The 20,131-nt window shown below is 46.3% G+C and overlaps 1 protein-coding gene across 1 annotated transcript in view; it reads left to right on the forward strand.

The window, feature by feature from the left end:
- The window catches only part of LOC146196141 (arylsulfatase B-like), a 55,681-nt gene that overhangs the window by 17,864 nt on the left and 17,686 nt on the right, over nt 1-20,131 (forward strand). Inside the window, exons 2-5 of the mRNA XM_084596331.1 lie at nt 14,587-14,680; nt 16,344-16,503; nt 17,412-17,524; nt 20,006-20,116. Of these exons, the coding sequence (XP_084452457.1) occupies nt 14,588-14,680; nt 16,344-16,503; nt 17,412-17,524; nt 20,006-20,116 (477 nt within the window). The 5' untranslated portion in view covers nt 14,587. The remainder of the gene's footprint in view (nt 1-14,586; nt 14,681-16,343; nt 16,504-17,411; nt 17,525-20,005; nt 20,117-20,131) is intronic.

Raw genomic sequence — 20,131 nt, forward strand, 5'->3', positions numbered from 1 at the left:
TGCACGGACTTGCATCCATTTGAAAAGACAATCTCACCCCCACAACGCTGTCGTAACATCGTAACATACTAGGTAGGCTTCTTATCGACGACGTCTTTTATCCTTATCAAGTGGCGTTCTGAACGTTTTTTGATTGGCTTGATAAACTATTAATGCCCTGCCAAACTTAAGAGTCCAGCACAGCTGGTTCGCGATGTCTGTACAAACTGTCTTAACCGCGGTTGCTTGCTTCAGGTTGACGATATCTGTGCGCATAAGTTCAGTTGCATTCGCTACGTTAGAGAGCACATATCGCCAGTCGGCAGTTTATCTGTACTTGATCCTTCATACTCACTCAGAGAGCGCATCCTGATTTCCGTGCTGGCCCTTAGTCATATGCCATTGTATTCGTTAGTTGTCGCTGGTAGAGTGAAAATAGGTTGCAATAAGTAGAAAAATGCTTCATACGTATATTTTAAGCAATGGCTCATATCACCGGTAAAGGAACTTATCCATTGTCCGGTACTCCCACGAATCCCCCACCGAAGTGAGAGTAATTTATGTATACTATTTATACCATAATATGTTATAGCGCATCTGCATAGGCGCCGGACAAGCTGGCGAGGGCAGCTTCAGAGCATAAGCAATGGACCGCGCCGTTGCGCGCTTTATAAAAGGAAAACGCGCTAGACACGGGAACCTTCTGCTTTTGCGGCTTGACACGGAGGCGAAATTTTGGAGCGGCTTGAGCTGACGCATGATTTGTCAGCAGCCCGGACATGTAGCACAGGCACCAGACAACGGTTTTCTCGGTGCACAGGGTAATGATGTTCCCACCCCAAAGGCGACGTTGCTTACTCACTCTTTGCTGCACGTGAGTGACCGGTAGCTATTAAGCATACCCTTTATTCAAAAATTCACCAAGTACAGCTTGCATTTTCGACAGAACTGCCCATTGACTGGTGCCTTGACTTGCGGATTGGCAGTTACAGCTCTGCTGTTGAGGTGAGCTACTGTTTTTATGTCTACAGTGTCATTCGCGTCATGATTACCCACGTTTTCCGACATCAATTTCAGCATCTGTTTCCATTAGCCAGCAGAAGATTGTACTCGGTATAAGCTACCGACACAGAAAAAACAACCTCGCCTCAATTTAATTTTTTTTTTCGCTTTCTACGATCTTCTGCCACATGCATATTACCGAATTAACAAGACGTCAACTACGTACTTGCAGGAGACTTCATTTCTTAAGAGTTAACTCTACATGTCATTCTGAAGTCCTTCGTCTATAATTCTCTCAGCATCTTAAGAATTTGTAGCGCCAGCTGTTGTTTTAGCGAACTTAACAGTACATACAATCTTATCTAAACTGTAGATGTTCGCAGCCTGCATCTTATTTCATCTACATATGCTTTACGCAAAATTAGCATTACAATCTATCCGCCTGTCTATAGCGCTCTTTTTACACAAGCTTTGAATTTTTTTGTCTCATTTTAACCTCCTGTCGTACCTGGAGCAAGCCAAAAAGCCCTGTGTGCTACGGTTGTTATTCATGCTAAGTAATCTATTGATGTTCGAATAATGGTAGACAAAGATCTCACCACTGCAGAGAGAATTGTGTCTTAAGACAAGTTTTCTGTGTCTTCATGGCCTTGTTTCAGCAACGGGTTTTGCTTTGGAAGAATGGATGAACTCACAAAACGTTTCTGTTCAGCATGAAACTTCCGATGGAATCTTTAGTCCACCTGTCTCGCCCGTAGTACCAGTGCTTTCGGTACTTTCAAACGTGAACTTTGAACGTTCTCCACCTACAGCTCCGTTTGGCAATTTTTAATAAGGAATATTTCTTTTTATTCTTTTATGTGGAGTCAGAGATGAGACTTCCGCACCGGGTCGTTTCCAAAAATATCTAGGCTTTTAGTGGGCTGGTAAATGCAAAGTATCACAGTTATGTTAATACCATAATATTTTGATTTGCATCTAGTTTATAAGTTGCCGCACTTCATTTTAAAGTTTGCTCACGCAGGAGAAACCATTATCGGCACAACTACTCGCCATCAGATGGCCGTTGTCTCCCTAGGCCTAGCGTTTTTCCTCCATGCGTTAGGGGAACATATCGAGGTTGCGTTTTGCCGTTTTTTTTCTATGACGGTACGTTTTTCAAGAACAAGACAATTAGTTAAGCATCGCACGGGTGCAGATACGTCATGTAAAGGATATTTAGCGCTGTGGAAAGTAGCCAAGGTTGAACACGAATATATATCATTCAGTAGTGAATTGTGACAAAATTCATTTCAAAGTACTTGTTTGATAGCAATGGCAATAATTCTAGAAAGTAATTACCTATTTACTTGTGATAACGAGTAGAAAAGGTCCTCAATATTGACCAGAAATGCATGACATTCGATTTATGCTGCCGAATGCAGAAAAAAGCTTGTGTAGAATTATTACCTACTCACGGATCGCCCATTTGAAGCAAATTATATTTCTCGCAGAGTAACAGCCACACGTTCATGATAAAGTGAAAGGTCTAAATTACTATCGCATAGAAGTACTTGCGCCAACTGGTTTCATTTTTGTTAATGACCTGCGAAGATAACGTTTTGCATTTGCTGAGAAAAAGATATGAAGGAAAATCACCTCAACTAGGTTAACAAAGCCGGTAACGATTTGATATTTTGTGAAACTTGGGCAGGTGAAACCCATACAACAAAAAGATATGATATATGGTAGCACTAAAGCACGCAGTGTCCAGTCTTCTGATAAAGGAATACCTGCAGCAATTCATGTGCGAGTGTTCCCCTGCGTTTCCTTAGACTTCGTACTTTCATGTGTTGGCTCTTTGATTTGTTCTCAATCACAATCTTGACAGCGGGCTTATAGACGCGCAATATACTAGTGAATAGCGAGTGCTCATACTTTCTTGCGCGATCTTCCACACTTCAGCGGTTTGTTTAATATATAGCTCTCCATGTATTGAAGGGATATTCGCAGGGAGGGGGGAGGGACAGTAGGCGTATTACTCCAATGCTTCTGGATGCAGCAGTATTTATAATAGCCTTCGCAGGTTCCACACTCGCCATTTCTTTGGGGGGGGGGGGGGGGGTATTCAAAGTGCTTGTTGAATAACCACTGCCTTCTAGTTATACATCACCCGTTACGGTGACTGTGCGTCAGGTCGTCATGCCCTCACCAGGCATTCCTGACTTTCAATAATACGGAATGATGTATCGAGCTTATGTGCCCTCAGGAGTGCATGAAGTTGGCCGAGTTGGTTGACATGCATACAGAAACGTTCGCGGGTAGACGCAAGGACAAGTCGACAAAAACAAGGACGAGCGTAGGATAGCGCTCATCCTTGTTTTTCTCAATTTGTCCTGCTGTCCACGCTCAAACGTTTCCGTATTATGTGCCTTCGGCCACAGGGATCAGAGCTTGTTCAGAACTGCTGAACGACTGGCCAATGTTAATGGCTGCCTCTCCCGCAATCTTATTACAGTTGACGTAGTTGTTTTAAGACACCTTTGAACCCTTATTCCGAAATTAGAGTTGACTGCTTTGGTAGTATTGCTTCTAGATTGAGGATGATGTAAGATGGGAAAGGCATCTTATGTGTCAGGTGATAGAGCAAACGCAACCTGACACTCTTTGAAACGTAATGATCAGTGCCGATCGCACTGATCACTGCGCGCCTAGTGCGCGCCTAGTGACAGAGTTGAGACTTGTCAAATCCGTACGAGCAGTCAAAGTGCATTTTGCTACCTTCGATACAACCTGTTTTTAAAAGACTGAAAATGCGAGCTATCCCTTCAGAAATATCAGCGTATACCTTTTGTTGTGGGCGTCAGTGTAGGTCACTCTGTTTTTCTTAGTTGACTCCAGTGCTTGGAGCTGAGGGTGTATGGGTTACTAAAGCTCGACAGTTGCCAGCCAAGAGCTTGAGGATAGAGGTCTGTGGTGGTTAATTAGTAAGTCCGTTAGTTGGAAGGTCCTAATCAGTTGGGCAAAATCTGTGTAGCCATTCCGATCGCAGTACTGTACCTTGTCGCGTGCTTGACAGATACGTCACCACATCGAAGGTTATTTCTTCGGGAAAGTTATGAAATGCGAAACCTAGAGCGAAGTAAAAGAGCGACAGCAATACGGGCGCAATTTTAACACGAGAGCAGAGACCATGCAAACATTCTCTGTGTAGATTTGCTGCGGCTGATGATACCTAATGCTTTGTAGATTTAAGTGTTTGTTGTCAGACAATAAACGATGGTGACACTTCTATGTGCGCTGCTAGAGAAGAAAGAAATGACAAGGAACACGAACTTTATCATGCAAATTTATTTTATCTAACTTTCCCCAGGACACAACAAACAACCCTCCTTTTTTTCTGGTTTCCCTAACCGCTTTCCTGTTTTCTCTTTTGTTCTTTTTGAAGCGGAAGCTTTTAGACTAAACTGACAGTGCACACGGACCTGTTACACGTCATTTGAACTCGTTGGGATGAACGGGCTGCAGTGCGTGTCCTGGGCGTGTGTCAGACCACAGCCCTATGCAAGAGACAGCTAAACTGGCCTCTCAACGAGTGCGCACTCTTTGCGTCAATCAGGCACAGGGAAAACCTATGCGAAATAGAACTGCGCACCGCTGATTCTCCATTGCCGGAAACATACTGAGAGTGAAAAATAGTTCCAGCTGCCATCGTTTACTGACTCTAGTGCCAATACTAGTATTTGTGCTACGCTCGCCGGCAGCGAGTCGTTAGGAACTGTGCGAGTTCAGGAAAAAGGGGCCAGAAGTGACCCGCGTTGCTTCCAGAAACTAGCACGCCGTAGGTACCTACGGTGCGGGAGGACGAGGTGGAGTGTGCAAGAATTATGGCTCCAGTGGCAGCTCTAGTTGAGCTCGTCAGGCATGCGTATTCTCGGGATAACTATAAACAGCCAATTCGCGCTGCCCTTGAAACCAACGTATATGGATCACTATACTTGCTGGGAAACCACTGTGTTAGCGTTCCGTTATCGTTCACCGAAAACCAAGTCCCGACGACTGTGGCGTACCGCTGGAAGTACCCGTGCTTGTGTTTAGTGCTTTCCTATGGTCATCCTTCATCTCTTTATCTCTCTATCTAAATCGCCTGTGCATCGTTATGTAAAGCTCGTTCTATTACAGTAATAAACGGAGATGGTTGTACACCGAGTCTCTTCCTCAATAGCATGGCAGTACACGAAAGCCCTGTTCCTAGCAGCTTTGATGCTAATTGCCTCCAAAGGAACACCATAGTATACACATGAAAGGCCCGAAAAAATAGGGGAAAAAAGCTAGTAGGGCTAATGCAAAATAGGGAAAAGGTTACTTTTTTAGAAACGCAAATAATTGTACGATGCCCATCAGTGCGTGTCCTATGCCGTAATCCAGTCGACAGTCAGAAGCATGCATTCTTGATTTTGCAATCATTGACATGCATGGTACATGAGGAGATGGAAATAAAGGGCGCCTTTATACTGATCGACCGGATCCCATCCCATTTGAAAGAGCGTATACCATCAGAGCGTATTCCACGCAAAATGGGAATTTTTGTGAAAGGAACGGAATAAAGGTCTCTTTTATTTCAATCTAAAAAAGAAAACGCTGCAAACATTTACACGCACATTCAGCAGCACATGCATTCAATTCGTTATCATAATGGCACCAACAAATAAGTGATGGGCACCGTCGCCATGTTAATGATTATCAGTAGTTGCACAGAAAGGAAGAGAAGCATCGATTTGCTACGCTGATTCACTGGATGATAGTTTCTCTTTGTTGTTTTCCGCTTAAGTGAGGAAAAAGTTTAAATTTTAGCCAGGTTTACACATTTGGACGCCATAATTAGTGCACATATTATGCACAAGCTAGAATTCCGCATTCAATCTTTGATATTCTGATTATTTGTTGTTAAGAATTCCAGTTATTAAATTAGGTGAGTTTCATGTTTTGGTGGCTCCTGAATGTTAACTCAGCCGATATCCGAACAAATTAGGTTGCTGGAAAATGTGATATTTTCTACAGCAAGCTTTTTTCTCAGTAATAGTTGAAGTTTAATTGCTAGAAACACATTCTTGGACTTTCTATAACTGGGGTTTCACAAGCCGGTATAATTTCGCGCTATTTGCAAGAGAGAAAACGTAGGGGTGCACCAAGCTCCTCCTTACGGGAACGGTGCTATAGTGTTAATGCCCGCTTCGGCTGTCAATAGATGCATTCAGCATACCGTGAGCCCGCCCGCCACAAGTGTGGATAGCACCGGTTAGTCCCGATGAGCGACAGCTCGCCTTAAGGGCGCCTGATGGCGGCGTGTGCTCGCCAGCTAAGCGCACGCCTGCCGCGTCAGAAACAATCAGAGCGTGTGCACTGCCAGTGAGTAGTCTCCCAGTAAAGAGAATGACCACTCAGTACTCGGTATGCTAAAAGTGCCTAATGTGGGTACATTACGTGACCTAGTAGTTGACGTGCACGGCAGGCGACCCAAAGGTAGTGAATTGAAAGCTACGCCGCACAGCGGAAAGTTTCATCTGCTACGTTTATACATGAGGAAATAAAGCCGTCTCGGTAGTTCGCCGTCGTTTTATTCACACTAAAAGTCGTGTTATAATTTCATTCCGGGCCACGACGTTGACTGAATTTCTCCTGATTCCGATGCTGCCCGCATGACGCCGGGTTTTTCACTGAGCGGGAGCTTTAATGTTGTTAGCTTAATTAAAAGTACAGCTATCATCTGCATAATATTATTCAAAGCAAGTAAAATCGTAAGATGCTTTCTAGTGGTACTCCAAAAGAAATTAGGTTTAGGACCGGACGAGTAAGAATTGATATTTATGATTTGCTTCCGATAAGTAAACTGTGACTGAATAATATAAAATTTACCTCCTTGATGCCTCAAAAACAGGGGACCTTTGGTCGAAAGAGTGAAATTTTCGAAACCATACTCTGAATTTGCTACTAATGTATATTAGGTTTCTTGGTTAGAAAAAACAGTTTAAAAGAAATCTTTGGAAGGTTGAGATTGACCTCTATATATTTCGCCGTTTTTGACGCCCTTCGTGTATAAAACTTTGTAGCGGTTCAGCTCTCCTCGAACCTTGTTTCTTCTGCGTCAGCCTTCGGCCGCAGCCGCATTCGCTGTTTGCCGCTTCGATCCTGGCACGTTTCCGCACTTGGTAACCCTCTCGGTAACTGGCTAGTCAGGCTTCTCGAAGTATTGGGGCCTCGGCACTCTCTCTGAGTATACTATATTTTCTATATCTAGCCAGAGTGACTTCCTCTACGCCAGCCGCCTGGTTTTGCCACGCCATCTGGTCGATTCGCCGACAGTATAGCTCTCGGACACCGCCTGCACTCGACCATATGGCGTAATTACTAGGCTAATAGAGTGGCGCAGATGGAACTAATGAAGACGACGATGTTTGCTCCACAGCGCACGGGTGTGTTGCAGTTTTACACGAAGCGAGATCGACTGCGGCCACAGCATAGTGTGCTTGTGCCTGGGCCAGGGAAGCTTATCTGTTCGTTCTAGCACGGATTTGAATGTTTTTGCGGCGCAGTTATGGCGAGACGCAGATGACATAGGCGCTATCACGATTCTGGCATATGTCCGGGTCTCAATCCTCTGAGTACACAAGATGAGGTGAATGAAAGGTGAATTTATACGCTATATACAGTCATGGTACAAGGCACAACAATACCGGCACGGGAGACGAAAGTTGCTTCGGCCCCGCCGGGGTGGCGCAGTGGTTACGGCGCTCGACTACTGTTCCCAAGGATGCGGGATCGAATCCCGGCCTCGGCGGCCGCTTTTCGATGGAGGCGAAAAGCAAGGCGCCCGTGTGCTGTGCGATGTCAGTGCACGTTAAAGAACCCCAGGTGGTCGAAATTTCCGGAGTCCTCCACTACGGCGTCTCTCATAGCCTTAGTCGCTTTGGGACGTTAAACCCCACAAACCAACCAACCAAAGTTGCTTCGCACAGCAACGGCCAGGGAGACTCCGCCACGTCCGCTCGAGGGGAGCAGCACTGCATTTGCCGACGACGCTCACGAAAGACTCGCTTGACCATCGGCCGAACACATTCTTTATAGGCGCAAAAGTCGGCGTTTGAACGGTCCACTCCGGAAGCAGGAATTAGCAGCGTCCTAAAAGTTCAATAACGAATGCTCTGGGCTCCCGCCGCAGATCGGTCGTGGTGACGCCTCCGTGGTGCCGGCTGTCGTTGCGGTGCCCTTGTGTCTTGTCCGGGCGCGTCCGACGTGAAGGCTTCTACTCAATGCGACGTTGTCATGCGGAGCAGCAGCGGGGAGTGCAAAAGGGCGTCAGGCGCTCGCCGACACTCGCTCTGTTCCTGTCGTCGACCGCTGCAGGAGCCGAGGGAACCGCGGCTAGAAGCCCGATAATAACAACGCATATGCGGAACTTAGTTTGCAAAGTCCAGAGCTGCGGAAACTAGGTACTGGAGGCAAGGGAGGGAAGTGCGGTCCACCTCCGTACCGGATAATTCGACAAACCTTCGCATCCTTGGAAGCTGAGGTGTAGTCGCGAGGAAATAAACCTCTGCTTCTTTTTTTCTCGCTCTATCTCTTTTCTGTCTCTTCTGTCTATGTCACCATGCCAGTGGAAAGACGGCTACGATAGTGTTTGCTTTGTGTCCATGGCCTTCGTAATCTGTCCCTGTTTCTTGACGCCGTGCCAGTTTGGCTTCGCTTGTGCAATTTGCGAAGACCGTCTAGAGTCGTATATCTTTTGTGTGTAGGCTCATTACACGCTGTGGTGATTAGCATCTTTGTTTACAACCTTCGGGTGCCTGGGGGGAGGAGGAGGGTCGTTCGCCAGCACTACGTTAGAAAGCAAAAGTGAGCGCCGGCCCACGCCCTTTAATATTTGAGGAGCCACTGAAGAGCAGCGCTTAGCTTGGCACGGAACCGCTAACATGCATCCTCTCTTCTGAAGGTTTGAAAGTTTTTCGAATACAACTTGGACCGAAACGCAGAAGAGCCGGTGAACGATCACAGGGAGGCTAGTGCACGCAGTTACCCTACGCCCATACGCGATGTATGTATGCATTTTATGTATGTTGCGTTTGCACGAACGTCGCGCCATTTTTAGGACAGAGATTAAGTTTTACGGTCAAATTTTTATATAAGGCCTGCCAAGGATGAGTCCTGTATTTGCTCACTTTCTCACCCCTCACAATCTTATCTCTTCGGTGAACACGAGCTCTTCAGGAGCGAGGTCGCATGCATTGCACGCGTATGTGTAAGCGCTCTCTCAAGCTCCCGTCAATCTACTTTTTTTTCCTAATTTACCAATTTGCTGCTGAAAACAGGTCGCGCTTAATATTAAGTGTTTGTTTGGAGTATGCTTTTCGGAGATCGCGCACCATGCGCGCGGATGCGTGTGAGCGAACTGCTTTAATGCCCTTCGCCTACTTTGCTATTACTGCTGCGAGCTCGTCGCGCTAGATGTGACACTGCTATCAGCTTCTAGCAGCAATGGCATAGCAATCGAAAAACTGCAATAAAAGCAGTAAGATCACGCGCATACGCGCGCGCGGAGTGCGATCTCTGGACAACACACACACACTTTCCTCCCACCTTCCAGAGCGCGTTTGGTGCCGCCCGGCTTTGGGAACGTTCCCTTTCCCCGCACGAAAAATTGTTTGGCCCCTATTTGGGCCTCCAAAATGAAGGGCATAACTGAAGGCAGAATTGGTGCTAACGTTGCAATTGATGGCCGCTGGGAGGTATGTGATGTTTCTGCCCTCCGCCGAACGTACATGAGCTGGGAGCTTGTCGACAACTACTTTTCCTGCACAAAGCAAGAGTTCAAGGTCAAACGTTCGCAGCCGTTGACCTTGAGGGAGAATTTGAGCTTAAGCTTTGAAACAAACGTTTGTTATCTCGTTGAATCCAAAGCCTTTGTTTCGAAATTCGATACAGTTTTGTGATATTGATTGCTGATTGGATCGCGACAGACACCTGGGTGGATCCAGCACACTGAGAGCTGCTTCAGATTGCCCATTGAAATATTCCGTTGGGTTGGATGGCGGACTCAGCCAAGGGGATGTTCTGCCTGCGCGTGGCTTATTTCTAAATGTCTCAGATTCGGACAGACGACACATGTCTCATGTATAAAAAATGACAAATTAGCCATGTTTTCCGAATAATTTGGGAAGTGTATCGATAACCGAAAGCTCTAAAAAATGTTTAATGCTTTTTTGCTTTACTGATTACTACGGCGTTCACCAGCCGGATTTTCTTGTCCTTACGATTAACCCCTCTCTCTGCTTCCTCCTCCTCTTGGCCGTGCACCACGCGGACTTTCTTGCCGTTCTTAAGCTCAACAAAGCCATCGGCATCTTCTTCCTCCAGGCGATATTCCGACTCTGACGGAGTCCTCGCGCATGCCGCCTGCGGTGCTGCCTTGTCAGCATCGGGACACGACATTGCTTTGTGGCCCTTCTGTCCGCATTTCCAACACGAGGATGGATTATTGGTTGCGAGTTTGCGGCAGTTAGGTGCATAATGGCCTAGTTGTCCGCAGAGATAGCACCTCGGGGGTGACTTTACTATAGGTTGTGTCTGTTGGAATTCGGGCTTTTGAGGGGTTTCAGAATTTACAATCCTGCTCAAATTTTCACCTCCCTGGTCTTCTAGGAATTGGTCCGCAAGTTCCATCATTTCTTACAGGTTATTCGCTTTTCTTTCTTTTAAATAAAGCGATAGACCAGGGTGACTGCTGCCCAGGAATTGCTCCTTAATTAGGAGTTCGCGAAGTGCGCCATACTCTAGTTTAATTTTTGAGAGTTCAGTCCAGCGGTCGAAATAATGACTCAGTCGCGCAACATACTGTGTTGCCGTTTCACCGTCCATAGGTTTTCCAGTCCTGAACTTCTCACGAAACCCATCCGTCGTAAAGCTAAACCTTTTAAGCAATGCAGCTTTCACTTTGTTATAGCTGCCTGCATCTTCAGGAGGAAGTCTTCCAAAAACACTTAATGCTTCGCCGCTAAGGCAAGTGCTCAAGGTGGTAGCACATTCACTATCTGTCCAATTTGCGTTTATGGCGATCCTTTCGAAACGCAAGAGGAACGCGTCGAGATCGTCTCTTCTCTCGTCGTATTTCGGAATCAATTTACTTGCGTCTATCCGGAAGCTATGTCCTTCACTGGAGCTATGCACTTCAGCTGAACCGTTGTTGTTCCCCGACTTTTGGAGCTGAAGTTTCATAGTAAGTAATTCTTTTTCTCGCTGAAATTCCTCTTCCCGCTCCTTTCGAGCCTTCTCTCGTTCATTTTCTTCTCTCTCTCTTTTTGCTCTTTTTCTCTCTGGCTAACCCATTTGCGCAGTTCGGCACCGGACAACCCCAGCTGGGTGCCAGCCTCAACCAACTCTTTCAGATTCATATCTGAAGCGCGAACCGTCTGGGTGTAGCCTAAACACTGCTTAGCGAACTTCGCCTAAACGCTTCCGCGCGGCACTACCTCTCGCTACCGCTCTGCTGCTACACTGTTTACGACCTCTTCGTAAACTCTTCCAACTCGTTCTCCGTCCTCTGAGCTTGAGTGCACCAAACGTCCTGTCGCGGACGCCAGAATAATTGTCACCCGTTAATAATTAAGAGGGGTATTATTAACGATGCGCCCTTAACGGTGCGCACACTCCCAGGCACCCTTAGAGTGAGTGGGGATAGCTGTTCCGGTCGCTAAGGAGATGCCCTCGACCTGCGTGGCAAGCTCAGCCGGAATTAAGCTACCTAGTAGTGACAGAAGGGGGTGGCCGTTTGGTGCCCAGCTGTCGCCGGTTCAAACCAGAGGAAGGATCGGAGTCAGAAGTAACAAACAAAACACAATTTATGCACAGCAAGAGACGATACAAATGAATACGCAAGATCACTTGAAATACAACAGACGAGAGGTTCACAGAATACAAACGCTAAGCATGCAACTACAGAATGATTCAATAACACAGGCTTTACAACAGATCAAACACGAGAGAGTTACATAAACAAACACCAAATTGTTCACCGGGCACTGTTGCAGTCCGACGCCTCAAGAGTCACTATGTGGCCGCCATACGAGACGAGCGCCGCTCCCTTGAAAGTCCGTGGGCTTGCCAGCAGCGGGTGATCCCCGGGAGTCCAGCCGAAGAACAGGCGAGCACGTCGCAAAACACTGACGAACTGACTGACTGACTTAACAAGCGGCGCGGTCGCTTTAAATAGGGCGCGCCGCGTCTGTTTGTTAACACGCGTCAAAGCTAGCGCGCACACACACTTAGCTTCGCTGGTTATAGCGCTCTCTTCTCCTCCCGTTGAGCCGCGCGTCGTCATTGGCTAGGTCCCATAGAAGATTCTGGAATTTTCTGGCGCGTTCCAGACCGATGAACCACCGTCCTCCCCGGGCAATGGGAAAGAGGGTTACGACAACGCGTACAAAGTTACGCGCTCTCCCGCGCGGGGAAGGAGGCTTTTCTCTCCATGCTTTTGCACGCGGGCGTCGCGCCGCACCGGCTTGATGAAAATGTGCGCCGATTTCGTGACAGATCTTCTGCCTGCGCGTGGCTTATTTCGAAATGTCTCAGATTCGGACAGACGACACATGTCTCATGTATAAAAAATGACAAATTAGCCATATTTTCCGAATAATTTGGGAAGTGTATCGATAACCGAAAGCTCTAAAAAATGTTTAATGCTTTTTTGCTTTAGTGATTCCTGACAAACCTTTCTAGACAGGAGTCAAAATCACTCATGTGTGCTGTCTACTTAAAACGCATTGCATACGTCGAAGCAATTTATTTTTAGAGTGAAACTCCTGAAGCGTAAGCGCTTCAAAATTTTCGATTATCAATGTGGGATAGCGTTATTCTATGGAAAAATATATACCGGCTTACTACCTCTATCATGAACGGTGTTAATGGACTGTTAACTGCGCACAAGTCAATGTTTGCAACGAAAACCTCAAGCAAGGGCAAGAAGACAAGAATGGCGCGTAGGCATTACAATTAATTTCAATGACGACAATCCAAAGTACACAAAAGTACAATAGCCCTTCTGCTAAATTTTTAAAATAGATAGGGACTAAAGGAAGAGTTCCTAAGGAGAGAAGTTTACTAAAAACGTATCCAGTCTTACGCAATAAGTACAATCAGTTTCGTGACTCCCTACCTCGACATCAAGGCCGGAGAAAAGGAAACACTAAACTGATCAGAGTTATGAGTTAAAAAGGTGCTTGGACTGACCATATGTACACCTCTGCCGAGCGATTGCTCAAACTTGGAATGCACAAAATTTAGATGTAATCGGTGGAGGCGCTCCGAGTCTCCCAATTAGAATAAGTACGAACGAGTCTGACAGGGTGACTTGCAAAAGTAGGACTCTACCCACGCAGAGGGATTCAAGCGAAAGCCGAAATTAGTAGGGAAAGCAGGAATGCCTTGGCAGTCCTTCCTTCCCCATAAACAAGCATCTAGCGTTCAACGTGGAAAGAAGGGCTAAACGAGCAGGAGTTTAGAGCGAAGCTTCGAAGACATGGAAGCGAAGGAAGCTGCACACATTGATGCGGCTAGTGGCAGAACAGGTATGGCGGCAGCCTCGGCAGTCGATGGCCGAGTGACGCAGGTATCCGCGGCAGCTATCAGAGACCGCAACGTAGAGACCGCGGAGGAGGTTGCGATAGCGCTCGCTTGCGTGGGAACAGAAGCCAAATTCATCATTGGCGGCAGCAAAACTACCATCCAAAATTTTGGAAAGGGGAGCATATCGTCGAATACAGCCATAATCCCCACCCAAAAAAACACTGAATAGGAAAACGGAGGTCATTTGGACAAGCGCATGGTGCCGTCCCTGGTAACGAGGTGGCTCACGAGCTAGCTTGTTCTGTCTACTTGTGGGTAACAGTATAGAGCTTCCCGTACACTGGACACAGGACGAGCGTCCGAAAAATTATGGGGAAATTATAATTCGTTATAAATTTGGATGCAAATTGGTGTCACCGCCAGATGTTGACCCAAATAATAGAGAAGCCATCGCGTGGAGGCAGCTGCTGACTAATACCTTCATCAGCCCGGTCTGGGCGTTTCACGCGCTGCTGGAGTTTAATGACATTGATCAGTGCGAACACTGTGTGGCAAGAGGGACCTCTGGGTCACATAATTTAGTGACGACAATCGCCTGGAGGGGGAGAAAATATCTCAAATAAAGAAGCCTGGGAGAATCTTCTTCGAAGCACGAACCCTCAGGCACAGCGGAGCACCAACCATCTGGCAGAAGAGGCCACAAGAAGCCATGCTGCCTGCAGCCTCTGATCCACGTTCTCACTACTCCCCGTGTTACAATGCCTGCGCGCCGGTGGAAAGGAGGTAGTCACCATTTTTGCGATGGAAATAAAATCTTTACCATCAATCAGTTAATCAATGAATCAAACAATATTACTTTTTGGTGTGGTAAAACTATAAAAGCGGGGCTTGGAAGGGTGGTGTGCAGACATTTCTCGAGAATGATTTTGTGATGTCTTCTGATTTGTTTCATTTCTATTCTACTTCGCGCTTTAAACCGGTTGCGAAGTGCACCTCGGCATTGTATTTCAGGATGATCGCGGCCTTTCTTACCTGCCTGCTGCTTTCAACCGTTCGAGCTTCAGCACAGCGACCACACATAATCTTCATCTTGGCAGATGATATAGTAAGTAATAAAAAGTTCTTACGGATTTAGTTGTCTCCAAGGTTAAAAGAACGGAAATACTGAGTATCCAGGAGCATGACATTTGTTTCTTGAGCCGGCACGAAACTGCGGTGTCTGATGAATTGCCCATGCCGTTCCCATGCATAGGCTCAGAACGCACGGGTTCAGTGGCGGGTGCGGAGTAACACACGGGCTAGATTCCTGGTTCTGGAGCTCCGTGGTCCACGGGATTACGACAGCGCCGATAAAGTTTCCTTTTAGCCCGAACAACAGAGGCTAGGCCGCATCGCCTTTCACGTACAAACGATGGTAGCGATGTTTCCATATTTTTGCTACGGGAGTGGCGATCTTCAGCCGAATGATGGTGAAGAAAGTCCATCTTTTCCTATGAATGTGACTGTTGCTGTCAAACCGTCGTCCACGTACTCAGAAATAGCCATATAACGAATTGCTGGTTAAAACAAAAAAGGAAGTCTGAGGGAGCAGTGTGATGGGTCTTATTAAAAGGGGTGGGAAAAACCTGGAGATGAAAACAGTGAAATAAAAAAGATTGTATCCACAGATACTTTTTGTTTTTCCAACCAGAAAAAAATGCTGACAAATTACCAAAACACAGCTTCAACAATGCCAACTTGAACTGATATATTCATACAATGTAACGCACGGCGGTGGCTGCCTAAGTGCTCAAATCCTACTAGCTCAGGTAACGTTTGTACCAAAGTGACATATTTCTTGCACGGCCGCTAATTGTTTGCCATCATTTGAAAAAAAAAAAAAAACCCGCTAGATGGTCAGCGAACCATCATATTTTGAGAAAAAGTATTCTTTCTTGTTTTATTAGTGACAAAGATATCGGCGAGTGAAAACTTCACCGCGTTTTCACATTAAATTCGAATGTCGTAGTGAGTAAAAAAAATAATTCGTGCTATGGTCTTTTTAGTTGTGATGTATGGATGCGAGCGTTGGACTGTGAAGAAGGCTGACCGCCGAAGAATTGACGCTTTTGAATTGTGCTGGCGGAGACTCTTGAGAGTTCCTTGGACTGCCATACGATCAAATCAGTCGATATTGCCGGCCATAAGCCCTGACTGCTCATTGGAGGGTCAAATTCTAAAGTTAAAGCTCAGCTACTTTGGTCATCTGATGAGAATAGAGGAGTCGCTGGAGAACGATTTGATGTTAGGCAAGGTTGATGGTCACCGGAGAAGGGGTAGGCAGCGAACGCGATGGCTAGATGGCATCCCCGAGGCGCTGCAGATGAAGTTATGTGATGTTAGGAAGATAGTGAGAGACCGGAAAGCGTGGCGTGATATGGTCCATAGCGTCACGAAGAGTCGGACACGACTGAACGACTGAACTGAACTGAACTGAAAAAAAGACAGGCAGAATTTGCACTTCGCTCTGAGGTGAATAACATGGCTTTGTTGTTGACTTTTGCTGACTTCCCACGTACGTACTTTCTGATGTGGCTGTCAAAGGACGTTCCTTTTAAGATTGCCGAAGGAGCACTGGTCTCTGGAAACTGGTGGATGCTTACGCAGTAAACTAGGAGAAGAAAGCCAGGGTAATATAAAACGCCCTCACACAATGCATAATATTTCACCGCGTGCTATCCATGCACCAGCCAGGACGACGGAGACTATATTGCTCACCACATGCACAGGGATGGGCAGACACTTCACTATTCGGCGCCTGCCAGATACCGACGCCAAATCTCGACGCCCTGGCATCAAACGGAGCTCTGCTAAGCCAGTACTACACTCTGCCTACGTGTACGCCGTCACGCGCCGCCATCCTGACAGGACTCTACCCAATCAGGCTCGGTGAGTGTCCATTTCCAGTGGCGTCTCACTGCTTTCATTCTCACTCGATGACGCCGCAGAAACCGAGTCGATTGCCGTTATGCAAACCAGAATCGTAAACACAAAAATAATAAACAAGACGGAAATTAATGAGTGGATGCGAGTGAATAGAGTGGAAGAAAAACAAATAGAGTAAATGTTATTGTACAGCTTTTCCTGGTATCGCAATACTTCTACAAACCATAGAGCGCTTCAGCAATCTGCTTCGCCGCTGTTCAGGGTTTTCTTCGCTAAAGAAATATTACGATGCACCAAAACACACTTTCTTGGCATTATAAGAGCGCTGCTATGATGCTTAAGAAGGAGGTTGGTGCCTCTACAGGGCGTACTCGCAGGAATTCCTTTTAGCGGTCTGAAAAACCACTAGGAAGGATGAATCTATCCCAGGTGTGACGCGTCCCTTTGCAATCATTACGGTATTTTCTGGTGAATTTTGCTGCAAGAGAATCACTCGAAACTCTGTACACGACCTCAGTCCTCGATATTCTGAAACTGGACTCAGTCCTTACCACTCGTGTTTGATGGAGTTTAGGCGGCGCTAAGTGGCGAAAATCAAATTCCACTGTGAGAGCAGTCTTCGCTAGCCTGTTTCATTTTGTCTCAATTGGAGCGTTAGGTAACTCAAATAAATTTAAGCCAGAAACGCTGTTGCCGGTAACTGAGTTTGAGTTTCTTTCCAAATTGTCATTGTTTGTCGATCGTCTCATTCGACACCTTTATCCCTGTCTAAGTATTTGGAATGACTTCGTCCTGAGAATCAAAACCAACTAGCCTGACTGCGCCCACTTCTCCAATATTTCAAAGCAGGTGGAAACTGCTTATGCTTTGCATAATTTTACCTCTTGTCTTTCGTGCTTACATATGTGCAGGTCTTCAGCATGAGGTTATATATCCCGGTGAGCTTGGTGGCATGAACACCAGTGTTCCGACGATGGCTGAGCAACTGCGCAAGCTAGGGTACCGGACCTACGCTGTAGGAAAAGTGAGCGTACTTCAATTACAATTCTACGCATTTGGGCAAAGAACGTTCTTTGACCTACTAGTGTGACGAAGGAGTGGAATATCATATGTATTTGAATATAAGTCAGCCCGTTAATGTCATGAACATTTTGCAAATAGGTGTTTTCGCACAGCTCTCCAGATCACGCTCTACGTAGTACTTTTGCCACGGCATTCATTACTAACACTACACTGGCCGTGGCGCTGGTGACACGCGAGAATAGAGAACACACATAACACATGTGCATTTTAATGAAGCTGGTGGAGTAGTGGTGGCCGTTGGCAGAAGACCGCAAATGACATTACAAGGCGTTCGGTTTAGATTCCGGTGCCGTCATATGGTTACCTTTTCTTCTACTTGTTGTTAAACTGTCTTTCATCCCGCAAATTCTCGCCCTGCTAGTGTTGACATTCACTAACAGTTTCAACGACAACCAATCTCTCTATGCTTTCCTTGCCCTCAATAAACGCTGTCTTCTTTCATTTGGATCTTCCAACAGGACCATCATTTTGCTATTCTTTCTGCCGCAACATTTCCACGCTCTCATATTTCTAACGCAGGTGGCGCAGACTAAGCGACATATTCTTACAAGGATTTGGCTCGCTCAAGTGAACGAATATACCTCAGAATGTCCGCTCGGATAACAGCGGCACGGTTCTTTTTTTTGTTTGCACGTTTAGCTTCAGGGAGAAGACAAATTCATTGCGATCCGAGAGTAGGTCGTATACTCACAAAAAAGCGACATACCGTGCTTGATTAAGCATTTATTTTTACAACAATCACATTTTTGTGGCCAAACTGCCGCACACCTCGTCGGCCATGGCGGCCATGTTGACTGCGGCCGCTCAAACCAAAAATGCAAGCTTTCCGCGTTCCTACTGGCTCGCATCCGCAGGAGCTTCCGGTTCGAGAGGACGCCGCGCTGCCCGCGCATCAAATATCTGGTAGGACCAGATCGGAGGCGGCGCGCGTTTTTTCCAACGCCGGGCGTCGAGTGCGCTCCGCCAGGCGTAAAACGCCGGTTTGACGCGGCAAAAACGCTCCATGTATTCCGGCCTTAACGGCGTCCGGCCAGCGGCGGCCACTCGCCTGGGCCTCGATTTTTCGTTGCCGCTGCATGATGTCGTGCGTTCATGGCAAATGAAATGTGTACGAAGCTTGTGCTTTGTCTCAATACACCACATCACCAAATATTGCCGATAAAAGGCACCATAATTTTTTTTATTGTTTCCGGATCTACCGAGCTGCTAGGTTTAACCGAGTTCACTTCGTTTGTTTGCTATGGGGACCAGACGTCAGAAAGCGCGGAAGGTTCAAATGAGTTTCCACGGCTCAGCCTGCATTGGCTAACATTGGCCGATTTCGTATCGTCTGAGAGAGCGGTTTATATCAATGGTACTTTTAAATGACTCTCGTATAACAATAACGACACATTTTAGTTAATAAAATAGCTTTGTTAACTTTTGTACATTTAAAAGCGTTTTCATGGTCTACCGTAGGGACGCTGCAATCGATGCGGCTCTACGGTGCGGTTCCACTGCGTCGAAGAGTCCCCTATTCTGAAGCTCGCCGGTCGGCTGGTACTTTGCGCCGGGGCGTGATATATTCTTGGGCCCCCAACGCATTGGGTCCCCCTGTTCTAAAAACCTCTAATTTTAATTAAAAATTGTGATTTTGGTATTTTCTACCACTCGATTGAAACTGTTTTCCAAGGCCACACATTAAAAGCCGCGTGACAACCTGCAGGAGCGAATAAAATGGCATCTCAGACATGGGGATCAACGCGCAAAATACAGTCGCCATGCGCCGCTTTTTTTTCTGTACAATTTCTGGTGGTGATGGCATTGCTAACTGATTTGTAGTATGAAAAGTTTGCGGTTTTAATCACGGTAGCCATTTTCATATTTGAACGCAGTACTCTGTCTGAATTTACCCTGCGTTTGTCTTAATTTTATATGCACGCAGGATTCTACTTCTTGCGCAGCAATTTCAGATTTCCTGAAAACTGATACCGTTAGCATAAGTTCATTAGATAAAATGCATGCGTCTCTTGTTCAAGCATCGCCATGCGTGTATTAAGAAGTATCGTTCTCTAGAAGCGTTCATCAGATTTGACCCCTTCTACTATATTGTGGTTCCGAAAAACAAAAGACAGATTTACTTGCTATTTTGATACAAACAACGTGAACTATGTCATTAGAGTCAGTGTTCAACATCTGAACTTATACCATACGTTATATAGGTAACGTACGCTTGGATAGTAACTCAAATTTCAGAACGGCTCAAAAGTCGGGCTGCAGAAAACTATTTCTATGAATAACATGGTGACTGAATTTCGTGGTGAAGTGAACAGCTCGTAACAAATGATATATCTATATTTTCTTTCGTAAAGTGCCAGGAATACTGTTGACACGGTAGTTGTAAGTGCTGAGATTTTAACTGGTTTTCTTTTGCTTCCCCCAGTGGCATCTAGGATACTCGAGCGTTGTGTACGCTCCCACACGGAGAGGTTTCGACTCCTTCTTCGGCTTCTACAACTACGGGCAGTACTACTACACTCCCGTGACGAGCCTGGTGAGCTCACCGGTG

Source organism: Amblyomma maculatum, chromosome 3 (assembly GCF_055883805.1).
Source record: "Amblyomma maculatum isolate TAMU_Amacu chromosome 3, ASM5588380v1, whole genome shotgun sequence".
NCBI classification, from domain to species: domain Eukaryota; kingdom Metazoa; phylum Arthropoda; class Arachnida; order Ixodida; family Ixodidae; genus Amblyomma; species Amblyomma maculatum.